This window comes from Drosophila miranda, chromosome XR, assembly GCF_003369915.1.
Source record: "Drosophila miranda strain MSH22 chromosome XR, D.miranda_PacBio2.1, whole genome shotgun sequence".
NCBI lineage: Eukaryota > Metazoa > Arthropoda > Insecta > Diptera > Drosophilidae > Drosophila > Drosophila miranda.
The window spans coordinates 3,323,616-3,340,650 of NC_046674.1; the positions used below are offsets into that span (position 1 = coordinate 3,323,616).

Here is a 17,035-nt window from a genome sequence, read left to right on the forward strand (position 1 = left end):
CACCATCCGTTTCCTTTTGCAGACGGGCTACACCTTTTACATGTCCATGCTGGAAGGTGGCCGAGAGGAGGGCACCCACAAGAGACTGCTAGGACCCTATGTGGAAATGCACGAGACGGTCCGCACCCAGGAGTCGGCCACGTACCAGTTCTGGCTCACCGCCTCCACGAAGATGGGCGAGGGCGAGAAGACGCAGGTGGTGACAGTGCCCCCAAACAACAAGGTGCCCGCTCGCATTGTGTCCTTCAGCCAGAGGATTGTCACGCCCTGGAAGGAGCACCTGGAGCTGCCATGTCGCAAGGTGGGGGCCCCGGCACCGGTGACAATCTGGCGACAGGATGGCCACAACATGGAGACGAGTGCTCGGAAGACCATCGCCAAGAACGGGACACTCTACATGAAGGAGTGCCAGGCGAGTGATGCGGGCAACTACACGTGCAGCGTGGAGAACACCTGGGGCAAGGACGAGATAGTGTACAACATTGTGGTGAAGGTGCCACCCGAGGCACCCAATTTGACGGTGATCAATGCCTACACGGACAGCCTGCACCTGGAGTGGATGGACAACAGCCATGGGGGCAGTCCCATACTAGGCTACGTGATCAACTACAAGCGGGACAACGGCGACTGGGAGGAGCTGCAGGTGGATGCCAAGACCAATTCCCATCTGCTCAGCAATCTCTGGTGCGGCACCCGCTACCAGCTCTACATTACAGCATATAATAAGATCGGCACCGGGCTGCCCTGCGACATTGTCAACTCTTACACCAAAGGCAATCCACCCGTACAGCCGAAACACTCGCAAATGATCACCAACAACTCTACGAGCGTGACCTGCTGGCTGGACTCCTGGGGGGATGGTGGCTGTGGCATCCTCTACTTCATGATCGAATCGCGTGTCTATGGTAGATCATCTTGGAATGTGGTCTCCAATCATATCCCTCCCACGGAAAGAATCTACACGGTCAGCGATCTAATTCCCGGTACGAAATATCAGCTGAAGGTGACGGCCCACAATAATGCGGGATCCACGACAGCCATTTACAACTTTACCACGCTCTCCCCTCAAGGAGGTATGTCTCAGAACGGTGATCATCACTGAGTGGTACCTTCATTACAAACTCACCTCCTTTTAGTTCTCTACAACAATGATCACTCCACTCCTGTCTCCCACCTGAGCGATCTGCCATTCTATGCGAACTTCAAGCTGCTGCTTCCCATCTGCGTCTCCCTGCTTATGCTGCTGGCCCTCATCGGAGCTGCTTTGTTTCTTCGCAAGAGAAGTATGTCCGGGTTGGAGCTCTATAAGCGACAGTGACTGATAATTGTAATCTCCGACAGAACTCAACAACCAGGCCCGCCTGGCCAGCTCTTCTATGTCAGAGTCCCCATCGCTGGCCAACCTACAGAACAAACAGAACCGAGATCAGCAGTATCTGGCAGTGCGTTGCAATCCGGGCCCTTCGCAGCCCCGTGGCTCCAACTCCAACGATTCGGGCAGCTTTGGCAAGGCGGAGGGCAACGAGTACATCGAAGATATCTGTCCCTATGCCACTTTCCAGCTGAACAAACAGACCTACAGTGAGAGCTCCTACAGCGGCAATGTCTACAGCGGTCCGTACCATTCCGTGCGCGGATCCTTTGTCTACCACGATGTCAAGCCGGAGAGCTATCATGTGAGTGAATGTGGGGGCTAATGAGCTAAGAAGTATTCTTAATGCAGAATTTTATCCATCTGCTCTAGTCCAAGGAGCCGGAGTACACAAAGGTGCGCCGAAAAGTGGGCCGCCTCCGAGATCCCCATTCGGAGAGTCAAGGTATGGATTCATTGTCATTTCCTCTCTCGCGTATCACTGCCCATGCCCACATTCCCAGCCAGGTTTAGCTTTAGCTTTAAGCCAAATTTAATCATTGTTCGCCACCTCACATGATCATCCCCCATGATCCGCTGTTGTCCTTATTTAACTCATCTCTTTCTCATTGCTCTCAACGTTCTCTCCATCCCACACATTCAAACCAAACCAAACCTCATCTCGAAAAACAAACCAACAAACAACGTACAACTCCATCGATCGTACTAAACTTTTAGAATCGGACAATCCAGGTTCCACAGATTCCGAAGTTAGGAAAATCCTAACGCTTCACATACCAATTACAGAATATGACACACTCGGCTCCGAGTCCGACAATGATGTGTCTGCACGCGCTCTAAACTCGGCCAAGTATCGCGCCCAACGGGGTGAGTGCTTGTCTGCGTCCTTGAATCGCCCAATTTACAAATCGATCCTTATTACTGCCATTAGATACCCAAGATGAGACCTCATCCTCATCGGAGACCACACCCACAAGCATGACCCGGAAGTCAAAGCCTCCGTTTGCAGCCCGAAAGCCAGGAAAGCCCGGCACCAGCGGCAAGCGACACGTGCGAAGTTCCAGCGGCTATTCGAGCCACAATGAAGAAACTACTTTTAGGTAAGCCAGCCATCGTCCCGAGTCGAATATTAGCTGTTTCCGCTATATGTAGTACATAATTAGAACCCTGTACGTTTAGCATATCCAACTATCCACCAAACTATCAGGACCACATAAATCCACCAGCTCGTTTTTCGGATGCCAACGAGAAATCAAAGACACAGACGTCGCCACGTATGCGTGCCAATCAGAAACTACAGCGGGAAGCCTTCCAGATCAATGTCTAAGGCCCTAAAGAATGAATGGATCTAGTTTTAGAGATAATACTTATATATATATATATATACTATATATATATTTATATACATATATATATAATTATTGAGGATCTGTATAAACGAATACAAATAATTGCGTAAACGAACCGAAAATTGTAAAATTTGTTGTAAAATCCACCCAAGACAAAACAGACTTTGGCGCCCACTTCCAAAACTAAACTTAAAATAACTTACAAATCCAATGCAACAAATATCTTTCAACTATTTACAACAATAAGAACAAACAATACAAGCAAAATGGCAGCAAGAGACAGAAAGGAAAACGAATATTAGAAATTTTCGAGTGGATTTTGATTTTCAACGAACGATCAGATCAGAAATAGCACGAAAAATAAACCATAAGACTTATTTACACACAGATTATGCTTAGTTGAACTTGCGTAAAATAAAAGCTGCATGAATATGAGTATTATATATAGCCAACGTACATGTACGTACATCTAAAATAAGTTTATGCAGAACAGATATAATTAAATTAAAATAAATTAATGTTATAGATCCTAAATTAGGCATTTAATGTATGAGAAGAAAAGGAACTGCGGCAGGCCGCAGATCAGAGAGTGCTCTGCAGACAGCCGCAAGAAATGAAACGAAACGAAACGAAAGTAGAACGAAATAGAACCATGGCAGAGCATGATCAAGTCGGATTAAACTTATATGTATTGTAAAACTTAACTATAAGAAAAGAGCCTTTGTGCTAACTGCAGAAATTCTTTGCATTTGTAGTAAATTATAAAATTATGAACATTTCGTTGAACTGAATTGTTTGTTTAACCCACTTTTTGCGTCAGTTTGTAAGTGTACTTGACAACTGTTAGCTAGTTATTTAAATGAATTTAATTGATTTACGGGAGAAATACAATACAATACAATATATGTAATACCGAATGCATTCAGATAGTTTATGAAACTGTTGTAAATAGCTAAGCGTCATACAATTAATTCTACACAAAGCGTACGAGTATTATATATTGTACGAATAACAACATAAATGTTAGTGGAAAATACATTACAAAACAAAGCCAAAGTCGTAAACCAGCATGCATTTCCACAAGCCGAATATAAGCAGCCGCTCAAAAGACATCTACTAACTACGGAAATACTACGAAACTAACACAGAACCCAGGCCGACAAAAGATATAGCCGAATATTTGCCAAACAGACAGAGAGACAGACAGACACCGACACTGCTCCTGTACCATACATGCGATTATAGTGCATCTATTTTCCAATAGCTACAACGACAAAACCAGCAACCAAGCAAACAATACATGACAATATGACACAACAAATACATAAATACGCGTACATATAAAAATACATTAACGAAAAAGAATAAAACCAAAGATCATGGATAAAAACTTATAAAGTTGAAGTTGAATTAGCATTGAGAACAGAAAAAATTTGGCAAAGGCAACAAACTCTTCAGACTGCACTTAAAACGAAATGAAAAGCATAAGCTAACCTGTAGCCATTTACTTGGTTGTAAATTGATTCAAACGTTGCGGAATTAAAACTCTTAAGCATAAACCAGTTGTAAAACTACACACTAAACCGATTCTTCTAAAAGAGCACAACAGTTTATGTACATTGAAATGTGAAAAACAATGAAAAACTTCAAGGCAAAATACATGACATGACTTATGATAAAAACCAAAGCAGAAGTTGGCCTTTCCTTTACTTTTTTGTTTGTTTTGGAGATAACAAATTATCGCATTTATTTACACTTGACCGTTGAGTAAAACAGATGTGATTGCGGGATTTGCATTAGATATGGTACACCAGAAAATACAAAAAAAACGTCCTCCTTACACACTACTTCTATTCGGACCTAATCCCCCACATCCTTGTTTGCAATAGTTGCACTTAAAGCATTTTCATAAAGATATACACATGAAAAATCGATAGTTTTCGGAACTAGAGCTATACAATAATTGTGTTTCACTTACACGTAACTTAGGGCTAGACACAGAATACATTAAATCTTAGTAGTGGTTTTTTTGAATGGCAAAAGGATGTTTACTCTAACATTTCGTTTACACATTTCGAACACACGTAGGAGTACAGAAAGAGGCGAACACTTGTAAAACTCAGTTTGTTAACACGTATAAAATATAAGCTGGAGTTGGGTTTGGGTTTTTCGGATGTAGCAAAAACGATTCCAGAGGGGGCTTATCTGGTATCTTAAGGAATAACTCTAAGCTAAATACAGGATACGATTCAACTTTGATTGATTTTGATTGCTTTGTTGCTAATGGCAAATATCAGAACATAATGGGCTTGTCCTTGCACTGGTCTATTACATAGCCGGTGAAGCGCTTTAGAAACTTGGGATACTCGCGCTTGTACACAGCACGCAGAGCACTTGCCGGCGCCCAGCCACCAGGATTCACTAAAAATTTTAGTAAGCCAATGATTTAGAAAGATATCAACCGATATAGATAGTGATAAAGATACATACCCACAGAGCAGTAGGTTATTTTGCAGGTTAAATCTTTGCGATTCAAAGGCTGACCCTTGACATAGTCATCGGGCAAGTGGGTTTGGCAGGCCAGTATGACGGTGAGGAAGATGCGCACGCATTTGCCATTCTTAGACTCTTGCTTGGCATACTCCGTGGAGTTGTTGCACACCACCCACATGTCCCGGGCCCCCGGCTCGAGGTTGTCGGTGATTTTGCGCATATGCGACCAGAACTGTGCATCGCGCTGGCTTGCCGGCCAGATGCGTTTGTGGGTTTGCAGAAAGAGCAGAGTGTCTGCTGAGATTTTCTCCAGAATTGTGCAGTCCTCCAAGGTGGCTTTTGGATGGAGAAATCATAAAAAGAATTCGAATTGTTTTGGAGCACAATATAAACTGCAATACTCACTTTCCCAATCATTGCGGAATTCGGGCATAAAGAAGTAATGGCACATTTCACGAGCAGTCACACCATGCACAGAGTGATAGGCCTTTAGGGGATCCATCACCAGGCCATTGACCTCTTCCTCGCGTTTGTACATTTTAATTTCTCCCTCGTCCGCAAAGATTTGCCACCCATTGCCATCCTGGCCGACACCCTCGCGTGCATAGTGCAGTTGCTCCTTGCAAACGCGATCAATCTGTGAGAGAAAATTCAATTAGTGACTCGATTATCCGAACCCATCGGGTGCTAGATGGTAATTTCCTGCCTTACCTCGGGCCACAGGGTATGGCACTTCGCCTCTGCACCAGTGCCGAACTCCTCGCGTGCCTCCTCACCCTCGGCCACCGCCTCGTGAGGCACATTCACCAGTGTCTGTGAAATTTGAGACTGCAGTTTCAGTTTGAAGCGCAGCTGCATGTCCTCCTCGATTTTGTCCAGCCCCGTTTCAACAGCATCGAAGAACTCATCCTCTGGTAATGTGGAATGTGGGCCCTCCTGCAAGAGACAGTAGAAGTGACATCTCGATTAGCAAGGGGCGCGGTTCAAGTTTATCCAAGAAATTTTTAAAGGTTCGGCCCAATTAATTTTAATGACGAAACCACCTCTTTCAGTCCAATTGGAATGAAATGAAAAGTGCTTCGTATAAATTAATGGGCAATACTTGTGTTGTCAAATGGTAGAGTATGGTTTTTATGTTGTTTTTTCTGTAGAAGTTTTTGCGTTTGCGTCCCTGACCAGACAGCAAGCGGAGATTCTCGGCTGGCATGCGTAATTGAGCGAGCATAATCGCCACAAAGGCGCATCATTGTGCCATGAATACCCAAGCAGAAGGCTGTCTGGAGTGCTGAATTGTACAGTGAATTATCTGAAATGGGACACACTCTGAGATTGTGAAATGGAACTAGAAATTTTGCTAAATATTGAACAACTTATATGCGGAAAGGGAAATAATTTCATGGGGTCGCTTCGGTATAGTATAGGCCTCACTGTACTCCCATTATGACGTCTATAGACGAGGCGCGTGTTTACCCAGTACGGCAACAGGCGCGGAATAAATGCTGTGAGTGGATTCTTTGGAAATAAATTGATATTTATTAATTAATGCAGACATGTGCGCGCCACAGAGCCGATCAAATAAGCACACCCCCAATAGGAGGAAGGAAGCAAGTGCATCGTGCATCGTGCATCGGCAGCCACAAGCAAATTAAGAATCTAATCGAATTGTTAAACGAGTGGTTAGCCCTATGGCGTCGGATTGTCTTCTCTTACCACACTCCCTCTCCTCCTCCTCCTACTTTTGTAGCCCTATAATATTGTTAAATATACTCGTTGTACTTGGAAGACCACAGAAAAACACGAACAAAATAACTGTATTTAAAGCGCGCGAAGTTTTCTTTTTTTTGGGGGAGAGAGCAAGCAAGCAATTGAGAGAGAGAGAGAGAGAGAATGGAGCGAAAACGAGCGGACGAGCGTCCAAGCAAATCCCTCCGCTTAGCGCAAGGACACGAAACAAACTGTTGCTTTTGGCCAAACTCAAAAGCCCAAAGTCAGAGAGGGAGAGCAGACAACTGCCAGCTGTGGGGGTGAGAGAAAAGCACTGAAAAAGCTTTAATCAAAAGGATTTGCTCGTATTTAAATAATAAATCAATGTGTGGGTGGTCTAGAGAGGGATTTGGAAAGAGCACTCCTGATGGGAGGGTCAGGTTGGACCCACAAATGAGGGCAATTTGGTTTTGAAAGCAAACGCCGCCAGCGTTTCATCTTTCGTTACCGAAAAGCGGAGCGTAGCAGAATGTATTTAGCACCTACCGTAATTTTGGTGACTTTTCCATTCTGAAAGCCAGAACGCCAAAGAAATCGCACCGAGGGCATTTCCACTTTTGTTTGCGAGTATATTTTGGTTCGTGCTGCGATTTTAGATTTGATTTTGGAGGTACCCAAACGACACGTTTGAAAAACCAACTTTTTTCAATGCAACTAAAAAAGTTTCACAATCTGCATACAGAAATTAAAACCACGACAAATATGAAGAAGAAACTGTTTTGGTTTTCGTTTCGTTTTGGTTTGGGTTTGAGTTTGTTTGCGCGGCAAATTGGTTTATGATTGGTACGTGCTGGCGGCTCGATCGCTGACCGCGGACTGACCAACTATATGCCATAAGACATAAAGCGCGACAGTCGAGCGAGCCAGGCTAAAAGCGGGAGAAGAGCTTGGCTCAGAGCTACATGGGGGAGATGGAATACTCTATCTGTATTTTGAAAGAGAGGGCATATACTTAGAGTCCTACATCAAAAGTGGAGCATTTAATGCCTGAGTGAACGATTCATCTCCTTTTATTTATTTATACTCATCCTCATTTATTACGTTTAATCAAAAACGGATATAACGCAATTTTCGTAAGTGCACTTCGATAATTTATTGAAACGGGATCATTTGTCAACCTCAATAACTGCATAGTTGGCTCATGGTAAATCTTCTGCAACATTAAACTGTCAATACGAACCACTTAAACGGTCTAGACGTTCATCTCCTAAGACTGCCGCTTAGGCAGTCGCCTATCTGATAGGGCCTATCAATAAATAATATTCTTATGCATACCCATAGTTGGGAGGTAAATATTAATGAAATAGAACACCAAAATAACTCTATTATGACGGAAATCAGAGAGATAAGCAATTAAACGGCAAAGGGATTGCATGCGGCGCATGAGATTCAATCGCAAAATAAACATAACATACTCAATTATTCAATCGGAAATTGTTTAAAAAATAATACGGACGTGTTCTACTTTCCGCACGTCTGATGAAATCCGTTGATACAACATCCAATCCATACAACAAGAGAGTTTATTTTAAGACGAAGCGGCGGGGCACGCAAATTGCTTCTCCTCCTCAGTCCCTCTCTGCCATGTTTGCATTCAGCATTCCATGGCAGTGGGAACGTGTTTGGCCCGAATTGCTCTGACCGTGAACGCAATTCGGTCGGTTATTGTTTGCTAATCAAGGCAACGCCATTACGCACGTGGTACACCGAACTGTAATTGTAAATTGAAACTCACCTCGAAATCTGGGCCAGGATATGATAGGCGTTTCAGCCTTTCGATTTCGTCCTTGGATCTTCTGCAATGAAACCCCCGAAAATGTTGCTTAGTTTCGACATAGTTTGGGGGAGAGGGTTAACCTACTTATTCTGCTCCTCAGAACGACGGCGCTTATCAATTTCACGCTCCAGTTTTCGCTTCCATGACTCATCGTTCTCTGCTATGATTTCCAGGCAATGTTGGAGAGTAGTCAGCACGCCGGATGTTGTGGCCCGAAACGTGATGGATTCGCCCTTTAAATATAAGTATGTTTTTTACATTCGTCAATACTATTTCCAAGTATTTATTCCTCTTTACCTTGAAATCAATGCACTTGAGGCCATCGCCCAAATCCAGTGGCTGGGGATTGCTCTTGTTTAGCTCCGAGCAGGCATCGAAGTAGCGCTGCAGCGTTTCGATTTGCCCGAAAAGAATGTCCTTGAAGGTCTCCAACTCTCCGACCTTCTCGCGTAAGTTGCGCTGGGTCTTCTTGAGGCTTCCGCCGCTAGTTAGCGAAATGGTGTTGGACTGCAGGGACATGGTGCTGCCGTGCCGTCGCAGCGAGGTGGTGTCCGTGCTGCCAGTGTCCTCCTTATACAGCTGGAGCACCTCCACCCAGTGCATGCGATCCTCGCTGGTCTCCGCACGCAGGCACCAGTTGTTCAAGTTATTCACAACTACATCGAACCGCAGCTCGTCCGACTCATGGGCCTGCAACAAGAGGGAACAATCATTCCAATCAGTGGCTCTTGTTTGCTCGGAATTAGTACGAATTACAGGAGGGATCCCTCGCATGAGTCACCACTATAAATTGACATATGTACATATGGGTCGGTCTTGGCCGCTTCGACAGTATAAATAGATAAAGTATGGGCCACAAGTGCACACTCATTTTGAAACGCCCTTCTATCAACACCCCAGTCAAAGACATTAATGTCCGGGCCCCTGTGCCCCGTGTGTGTGCTGGCAGTCAGACTGGTGGAGGCCCCCCACTTACATTGATGACTTCAATTTGGTCTATTTTCGTCGACGTTCGAGTATATAGCTGTCCAGGCAACGTTAATTGATTGCGCTGCATTGATTGCGTCGCTGGAAATGCGAGTAAGGAATGGGAATAGAAATGGACATAGAATCAAGCCGGGGTCGTGGTCATCGAGACGGTTTTGTTGGTTAATTTGACCAAAACACATGCGCACACACACACTCACGCCCATTACTTTTTTATTAGTTAAAATAAGAACACTTGCTGGGGCTCTCTGGCAGGCGAGTGCCGAACCCTTCCTTACCTTAATGGTTGCTTTCGTCAGGCTGATGGCGCCGCGGCAGCCGAAATCCGATTCGGACTCGGATTTGTAGTAGGAAAGGGTGCCGTCTTTGAGGACAATATAGCGTGGCTGCCAACCGTAGATGTAGTTGGTCCACTTGCTCAGATAGCCGCGAAGCTCAATGCTGTTGTCCAGGTACTCCTCCTCTTCGGAGGCATCGCTCTGGGATCCAGCCGCTGCTTCGTTGCTGGATGGCGGCGATGTGGATTCCCCTGCCGCTCCGGTGGCCGTTGTCATAGCGCTGTTTGTCGTCACAACTTCCATGCCGATACTGAAGGCCGTTTAAGTTATCTATCAAAAAGAAATATCTTAATCAGCAGGTTGCCGGAGCAGAGTAGATTAAAAATATATTGCGCCACGTCCGCGCAATGTAAACAACTACAACGCCGGCTCGCCAGCCAGCGTCGAATGGCAATTTAAAAAGCCACATCGTGATAATCCAATTCAATCATCGTCAAACGCCTGACTCAGTCTTCGGGTGCAAGCAACTTTGTTGTTGCTTCTGTTGCTGCTGCCACTTCTAATTGGGGCCGGGGCCGGGTGGCATTTACTTACGACGCCTTCCTTTCAGCCTTGCTAGCCTTCGTTTGCACTCACCTTTCGTTTATTGATTGTCTCTATTCTCCACATACATTTGTGCAACACGTAACAAGCTCTTCTGGGTTTGTGCAACCGCACATATTCAATTCATTCTCAATTTATAAAAATTTTTTTTTTTTTTTTTGTTTTAAATCATCTCAAGGATGATCGGAATTTTGATCGTAGCACTGTAGCCACATTGATCAGATACTGGTGATGTAGTTTGGCGAGTTTGACAGGTCGGTATATAAAAAAAAAGAGGAAAATTACTTAACTGTTTTAGAAAATAAACTGAAATTACTTTATAACATGATGAAGAAAAAAGGGGTCAAAAGTTTAAGTCAGCAGTTTTGATGAAGATTGCCAGCTCTCTGAGATGTAGCGGCTCTTTTTTTATTAATAATTGATGTAAATTGTTATAATATTTAAAGGTTTTGAATTTCCTTCTGAGCATTTATACAAATTTAACAATACAAAACAACAATGTTTAGATCGTCAGCAGTGTGACCGCGGATATTCCGATGAAATATACGGTCTGACCCTCAGAAATATACCGTTAATATACTGATGAATTATTTGTATTCAAGTTCCATCATATTCCATCGTTTTTGATATTCGGTCGAATTATACTAGCTTATTACCACTCTCAGCTCTCAACTCATAGTTTCATCCGATTATAAAATTGATTTCTTACAGGACTAATTAAATCTAAGTTTTCATCTTTGCTAAATTGCTTATAAAATAAGGTTTAAGCAAAACCGGTCAACAAATTAATTTTTGTACATGGTAACTACACGCTAACTACATAATTGTTACATATTAAATAAAGCGACGACTGAAGGGGAAATGTGTATGTTTCAAAACTGTTTGTCCGTTTTTTCAAATGAGCCCCATGGCTTGCCATGCCAGTTTGAAAAACCTCCGTTATACTCTTCTTCCCAAGTCTTTTTTCCGACATCTAAAAAAATTTAGATTTTGATGGTAAACGATCAGAAATTCGATACTTGTCACGAATTAGTATTCGATGGGGCGTTGGGCATGGGTCTGAGTGGCACTTCTACTCGGATTACATTTCGGATACATTGGTGCATTGGACAATAGGGTGACGCGTCTTTAGATATACTGGTAAATTTCAGAAAATAGTATAAAAAGTATAAAAATAGCAAGGTGTGTCCGCTAGACATGGTGGCAAGAAAATCAGTGAGACCGCGGATTCCTCGATATACTCAGAAATATACCAAAACTACCGTAAGCATACCGATGACAAAACGAACTTAACCACCATCTATCTAAACAGGTGAAGAACGTGATCGTCGAATAACTGAAGGAAAATTTGTGACAAAAGAACAACACACACAGCTAATATAGTATGAGGCAACTAGTCAGTTAGCAATGTAAAATGTCAACAGCAACAATCTATTTTAGTTGTTATTTTAAAAAAAATCAGTTATATGAGTGGTTCTAAAACTATCAAAGAGTCCTGCTATGGAACAATTACAGATGGGCTGGCCTTTTGGGAACTTTTGAGATGGACGTGGACATCGAAGTAATTGCATATCAATTGCATCGGTCACTTAATGTGACGTCACTTGTTTTTAAATGAAATCTACATACCAATTTACCAGCTTTAAAGCTGGCTGCTATGTACATATATGGAACTAGCAGAAGTTTGCTTGCTAGCGAACTAGCAGAACGAGTAATGTCCTTATCTCAGATTGAAAGCTACCGAAAGCTACAGTATTGGTAAAGGGACAGCAGTTAGAAATGGCGGTAGTTTGAAATCATTCAGTGAGATTCAGTCAAATGCCGCATGTGCAATAAATAAGCGACATACCAAATTTCCACCACCTTTGGGTTGCATCATCAGCAGCGCTGGATGCACGATGCAATGGCCCTGGACAGCGTTGTGCAGAATGTCACAATGTTCTACTATATCAATTGCATCCACGTGGATCATCTGAAGCAGTTGTTTAGCATCATTTAGGGGAAGAAATCAGGTACACGCTTTCCCACATTACGTATACGTAAAGCACCGGCCAGCAAACCAAGTTCGATATATAAACGGCTGTGGCCACACATTTGTTACTCAGAATTTATTCTATGTTCATTTGTTACGGGGATTTGTTGGGCGGGGGGATAATATGCCACAATTGCAATTATTTACAGGCTTCACTTCAGCACAAAACAGAGCTATATACTAAGCAGTTAACAACGCCTATGACTAACAATAAATAAAAAAAAAAATAAAAATAATAATAAATTAATTAGTAAATGTTAATTACAGACAAATGACTCTGCATGTTCACGCAATTCATGGGCATCACAACCTTTTGGTTCGGACTGCCCGCTCAAAACTATCCCTAAACGAGGTCAACAATGGGAGTTTTTCTTTTTTTTCTGGTTTGCTCTACATATAGACATTATTATTGCTGTCCCGACTGGCAGGCAGCTGTAGTGCCTGCTGTTCGTGATACTCTCCCGTGGGTCGAACGGTGGTCGTCCTCCTTTTCGCTTTGGTGGGGTTCGAGGATGTGGATGGCTTGGCGTATTTGCTGGCCAGCGCTTTGAAGATGCTCTTTGGACAGGCCTTGAAGTAGGGGAAGCATTCTCCAGGTGCCTGCTTACCTTCGCCCACTCTTTGGGCCTGCACGTAGTCGGGCACTAGATCGGAAAAAGGCGATTCCGTGACCCTAAAATGAGGATCATTAGTATCATTCCATTTATATTGAAAGAATTAATTATCGTACTCACGTTAAGAACAATTTGGTCATCTCTCCGAAGACTCCGAACTTCTCCAAACTACGGGAATGCATTTCGCAGATGGTGCGCAGCAGACACGCCTTTCCATCCATGCCAAATGTGGATAGAAAATCCTCCACCACTCCATAGAGGAGCACCCTTTCTCCGCCGTGGAAGATATGCTGCATTCCAGCGGGCAGATCCGGGAACTTTGGCCCCTCGTCGTGCACCCTGAAATGTGAGTCCTCGCTCCGGCTGCGCTGCTCGCTGAGATCCCGCTTGCGGCGTTGCACGTGGAGATACCTTGCCACATATTCGCCTACCATGTGCCCCGCCTCGTGACCAAAGGAGCGAGAAAACAGTGGCGGCAGATCTCCCAAGGGATTCTGATTATCTGTCAGCCCCAGCTTGTCAAAGTCAACTGCATAGATTGATATTGGGGTAAACCAAAGATAAGTGAATAATTATTGGAGAGCGGACAACGACTCACTTGTGACTGGGAAACTGATGGTCAGGTTGGAGAAGAAGCCCTCAGGTGGATGCCGCACCAGTGGCATGGCAATCGTCGGCGTGAATGTCAGTGAGGTGCCCGGCGGCAGTGCCAGCCGTCCGTCGTCCGTAATCCAAATCAGACGCTTCTTGCGTATGTGCGGTGCATCTGGATCCGCGTCGACGTCTGTCTGGGCCTCAGCCTCCACATCCGCCAGCTGTGCGGCCGCCAAATCTTGTGCATCCGCCTGTCGATGAAGCGTTGATGTGCCTTGACATAAGCAGAGGATTGGCAGCAGCAGCATCATTAAAAGCAGTAGGCGGCCGCCTGATATGTTGCACAGCTCCATGCTTGAGAATACGATTGAGGAAGTGATTGGATTAGTGATTAGAGATTAGAGATACTAATCCTTAGATGATTACTCTCTTTATGCAGCATTAGTTGCAAACCAAAGACTTGGACAACGAGCTTGCTCGGGGAGCTAGCTCCCAAATGGAACTGCTAAAACAAATGGCTATCATTATTCAACAGTTGTATAACATCCACTGGCGACTCTTGCACACCCCATTCTGCATTCTCATCCAGCTCTTAACCCCTCCACTCGATGACTCGATGGACCAGCAGATCCACTGGCAACTGGTTTCCCTGTCGAACGTGTCTCGTTTGTTTTTTTGGGAAAGCTCCACTCCACTAGCAGAGATCTGGCATTGTTCCAGCAACTGCATATGCCCCGTTAGGCCTGCAAGCTTGAATTCTGATTACGACTCTTGAAAAAACCAAAAACAGCTATAAAAATCCCCATTAAGCAGAGCTCGGGATTAGGAATTGGCAATGCAATGGATCTGAGATCTGTGTGCGTGTGTATTCAGTGAAAGCATATCCCAGAAAATTGATTTATCATTCTAAACCAAACCTGTTGAAGATTTCACCCCGTAAGGAACCCAGTCCAAATAGAGAGCACTACAAATTGATCTCTCGTTTCACAACGCACTTTTACTCGGACTGCAGCAGAGCAGTATCCAATGATGCAACAAAGTGGAGAACTCTAGCTGCCAGCCAGCCAGCTAGGGAGCCGGTTCGGAGCACCACTTGAAGGCGGCAAAGACCATGTAGAAGGAGGCCTGAAGTGTAGGCCATGATTAGAGCCTAACCATATTCTGTGTTGCACTTTCTCAAGGCTACAATTTGATGGCCATTTGGGTGGCAGGTTTCACAGCAGCACCAGCACCAGCTTTCTAGACCAAACATTCTAGTCCGAATAATTCAAAGGTTGGCCACCGGAGTTTCTCCTTATTGGAGACTTGGATTCACGCAAATTAGGCCTAAACAAATACGCTGACAAGACCAGACAGGTGTACAGCCGATGGGCGTGCCTGTACACACATGAGAATACACATAAAATTCAGATGGGATTAATTGCAGTGTAAATGATGGACGTGAAAATGAAAATGGGGCCACTGACTAGGCTGAAAGGAGGAGTGGACTGCTGACAGTTGCAGACACCACTGACTGGGCAAGTGCGTTTCATTACCCAGAACGAGGAGTCGCAGTCTCTCTCCAAATCCAAATCTAAACACAAACCCAAATGCAGTTGACACACAGCGACAGTGAGAGAGACGCCTTTTCTTTGACTCTCGCTTATGACCAAGGATTCATTTTGATTTCTATAGGAAATCAGCAAAAGAAAAGTAGCAGAAAAAACAGAGTCGAAGTTTGTATGCCTTTCAGGAAACAAATATAAACTATCTGTACCTGTATCTCGATTTATATCTGCAACACTCTTCATATGATAGTCTCTCTACCTTTTCGACAGTAGCATGGCAGACATTTACAACAAACACGCAACAAATGTCAGCTTGGAATGCCGGTCGAGAAGTGAGAATTGAGACTGAGATTGAGAGAAAAGCCTTTGCAGCTTATGGCGAATTAGTGCAGCTGAGCTTTAATTGGAAATCGCTAAGTATGGACGGAAGAGTGTCCATCCACGTCCGTCTGTCCGTATGTCCGTATGTCTGTCTGTCTGATTGTCCGCTGTCAGAATCCAAAGAGTGTTTTTACTTCAACAATAATCAGTGGGATACGATACGATACTTCGTTGTGGCGCGACATAAAGTAATTTACTTAATTTTTGCAATGAAACCGAAAACTGGGTCAGCAGGTGAGTGGAGTAGAGACACTTGTACAACACATTGGTGGAATCAACAAAATTCCACTGATAATTTTGATTATTTTATCCCATTTACCCCAATAAAAAAAAAATATAAATAAAACAAAAAAAAGCCAACCAAGTAACCACGAGTTCGTTGCTCATGTCTTTTGTTTTTTGGGCAGGCACGTTGCACCCGCGCACTGAACAGGGACTGAGACTGTCACTGGCACTGAATAATTAATTAGAAATCCAGCAAATGATTGCGAAAGGCCATCCATTTCGACAAAGGAAAGTGCAAGTGGTGTCGTCCAGTGCGTGCTCGGCATGTGCGAGGAAATCAATCAAACATCACACAAAAAAAGGCACTCGTATCAGGTATCAGATATCGAGGGATGGTATAGAAAGTTGAATCAAGCTAACGCTGGATGCATGACAATTAGGTAATGTAATTTTTTGTGGTTTTTTTTTTTGGTTGTTTGTTTTTTTGGTACATTCTTTTAGAGGAAGAGAGCTTACATAAGACTCTGCTCAATCGGTTGGGAACGATCTTCAAGTTGAACTTGGACTTGCCGCTTGTCCTATTTTCGTTTTCCCGCTGAAAGTTCCTATAGTCTGGCCTCTTCTCGCAGAGTTCAACGGAAGATCAAGTTGGTCTTTTCTAATGTTTGAGTCATGAAGATATCTCAACACGTTTTTCACTTTTTATTATACACGAGTTGTACTGGTCCTTTTTCTAGAAGGAGTAGCTTCAATACATTTCGGTTTCTTTTGCTTTTTATGGGGACCCGCTGCAACAACCGCGCGAGCAAAGGTTTGAAATTCAACTAAAGCGGACAGCGGCCGAGGCGAACGATAAAAAGCAACGACGAACGGGCCGAAACCGAAAACCACAATGAGCCAAGAAGAGGAAGCCAAGCCGCCAGAAGAAGAGGCATGGCATGGAGTCCGAGGCAGAAGCAAAAGCAGAAGCCACTCGCCAGCCGAAACAGCAAACCAGTATAAAAGACAGAAATATCTGA

At 44.0% G+C, this 17,035-nt stretch overlaps 3 protein-coding genes across 8 annotated transcripts in view; 1 reads left to right on the forward strand and 2 right to left on the reverse strand.

The window, feature by feature from the left end:
• LOC108153556 (Down syndrome cell adhesion molecule-like protein Dscam2) overlaps positions 1-4,408 on the forward strand; it is a 43,417-nt gene extending 39,009 nt beyond the window's left edge. For 2 of the 5 annotated variants that reach the window (XM_033386848.1, XM_017283627.2), the window contains exons 26-32: positions 23-1,073; positions 1,137-1,283; positions 1,342-1,676; positions 1,745-1,817; positions 2,090-2,239; positions 2,304-2,472; positions 2,552-4,408. In XM_033386848.1, the coding sequence (XP_033242739.1) occupies positions 23-1,073; positions 1,137-1,283; positions 1,342-1,676; positions 1,745-1,817; positions 2,090-2,239; positions 2,304-2,472; positions 2,552-2,699 (2,073 nt within the window). In that variant the 3' untranslated portion in view covers positions 2,700-4,408. Of the gene's footprint in view, positions 1-22; positions 1,074-1,136; positions 1,284-1,341; positions 1,677-1,744; positions 1,818-2,089; positions 2,240-2,303; positions 2,473-2,535 lie in introns of all 5 variants that reach the window. The other 3 variants (XM_033386849.1, XM_033386850.1, XM_033386851.1) reach the window with 3 other exon arrangements.
• Positions 4,409-4,511: 103 nt separating this feature from the next.
• On the reverse strand, positions 4,512-10,806 carry LOC108151497 (ceramide transfer protein). 2 transcript variants are annotated; one of them, XM_033386852.1, is made up of 9 exons: positions 10,657-10,806; positions 10,021-10,350; positions 9,053-9,445; positions 8,840-8,988; positions 8,714-8,774; positions 5,926-6,150; positions 5,620-5,851; positions 5,212-5,550; positions 4,512-5,142 (listed from the first exon to the last, which is right to left on the reverse strand). In XM_033386852.1, the coding sequence occupies exons 2-9, from the start codon at positions 10,321-10,323 to the stop codon at positions 5,015-5,017; spliced, it is 1,830 nt and encodes a 609-aa protein (XP_033242743.1). In that variant the 5' UTR covers positions 10,324-10,350; positions 10,657-10,806; the 3' UTR covers positions 4,512-5,014. The 2 variants fall into 2 exon arrangements, with proteins under 2 accessions (XP_033242743.1, XP_033242744.1); XM_033386853.1 differs by lacking the exons at positions 8,714-8,774; positions 8,840-8,988; positions 9,053-9,445; positions 10,021-10,350; positions 10,657-10,806 and adding an exon at positions 7,465-7,542.
• A 1,915-nt stretch (positions 10,807-12,721) lies between these two features.
• On the reverse strand, positions 12,722-16,814 carry LOC108151498. Its single transcript, XM_017280137.2, has 4 exons — positions 16,533-16,814; positions 13,868-14,217; positions 13,390-13,798; positions 12,722-13,328 (listed from the first exon to the last, which is right to left on the reverse strand). The coding sequence occupies exons 2-4, from the start codon at positions 14,214-14,216 to the stop codon at positions 13,046-13,048; spliced, it is 1,041 nt and encodes a 346-aa protein (XP_017135626.1). The 5' UTR covers position 14,217; positions 16,533-16,814; the 3' UTR covers positions 12,722-13,045.
• Positions 16,815-17,035: the final 221 nt, after the last annotated feature.

What these genes read in the sequence shown, in the direction of transcription:
- LOC108151497 (XM_033386852.1), bottom strand. Translation starts at nt 10,323, where the DNA reads ATGGAAGTTGTGACGACAAACAGCGCTATGACAACGGCCACCGGAGCG. An exon ending in CGTTCTGAGGAGCAGAATAA is followed by an intron (nt 8,775 to 8,839) that starts GTAGGTTAACCC and finishes GTTTCATTGCAG; the next exon opens with AAGATCCAAGGACGAAATCG. An exon ending in GCCATACCCTGTGGCCCGAG is followed by an intron (nt 5,852 to 5,925) that starts GTAAGGCAGGAA and finishes TTTCTCTCACAG; the next exon opens with ATTGATCGCGTTTGCAAGGA.
- LOC108151498 (XM_017280137.2), bottom strand. Translation starts at nt 14,216, where the DNA reads ATGGAGCTGTGCAACATATCAGGCGGCCGCCTACTGCTTTTAATGATG. An exon ending in CATCAGTTTCCCAGTCACAA is followed by an intron (nt 13,799 to 13,867) that starts GTGAGTCGTTGT and finishes CAATCTATGCAG; the next exon opens with TTGACTTTGACAAGCTGGGG. An exon ending in ATGACCAAATTGTTCTTAAC is followed by an intron (nt 13,329 to 13,389) that starts GTGAGTACGATA and finishes TCCTCATTTTAG; the next exon opens with GGTCACGGAATCGCCTTTTT.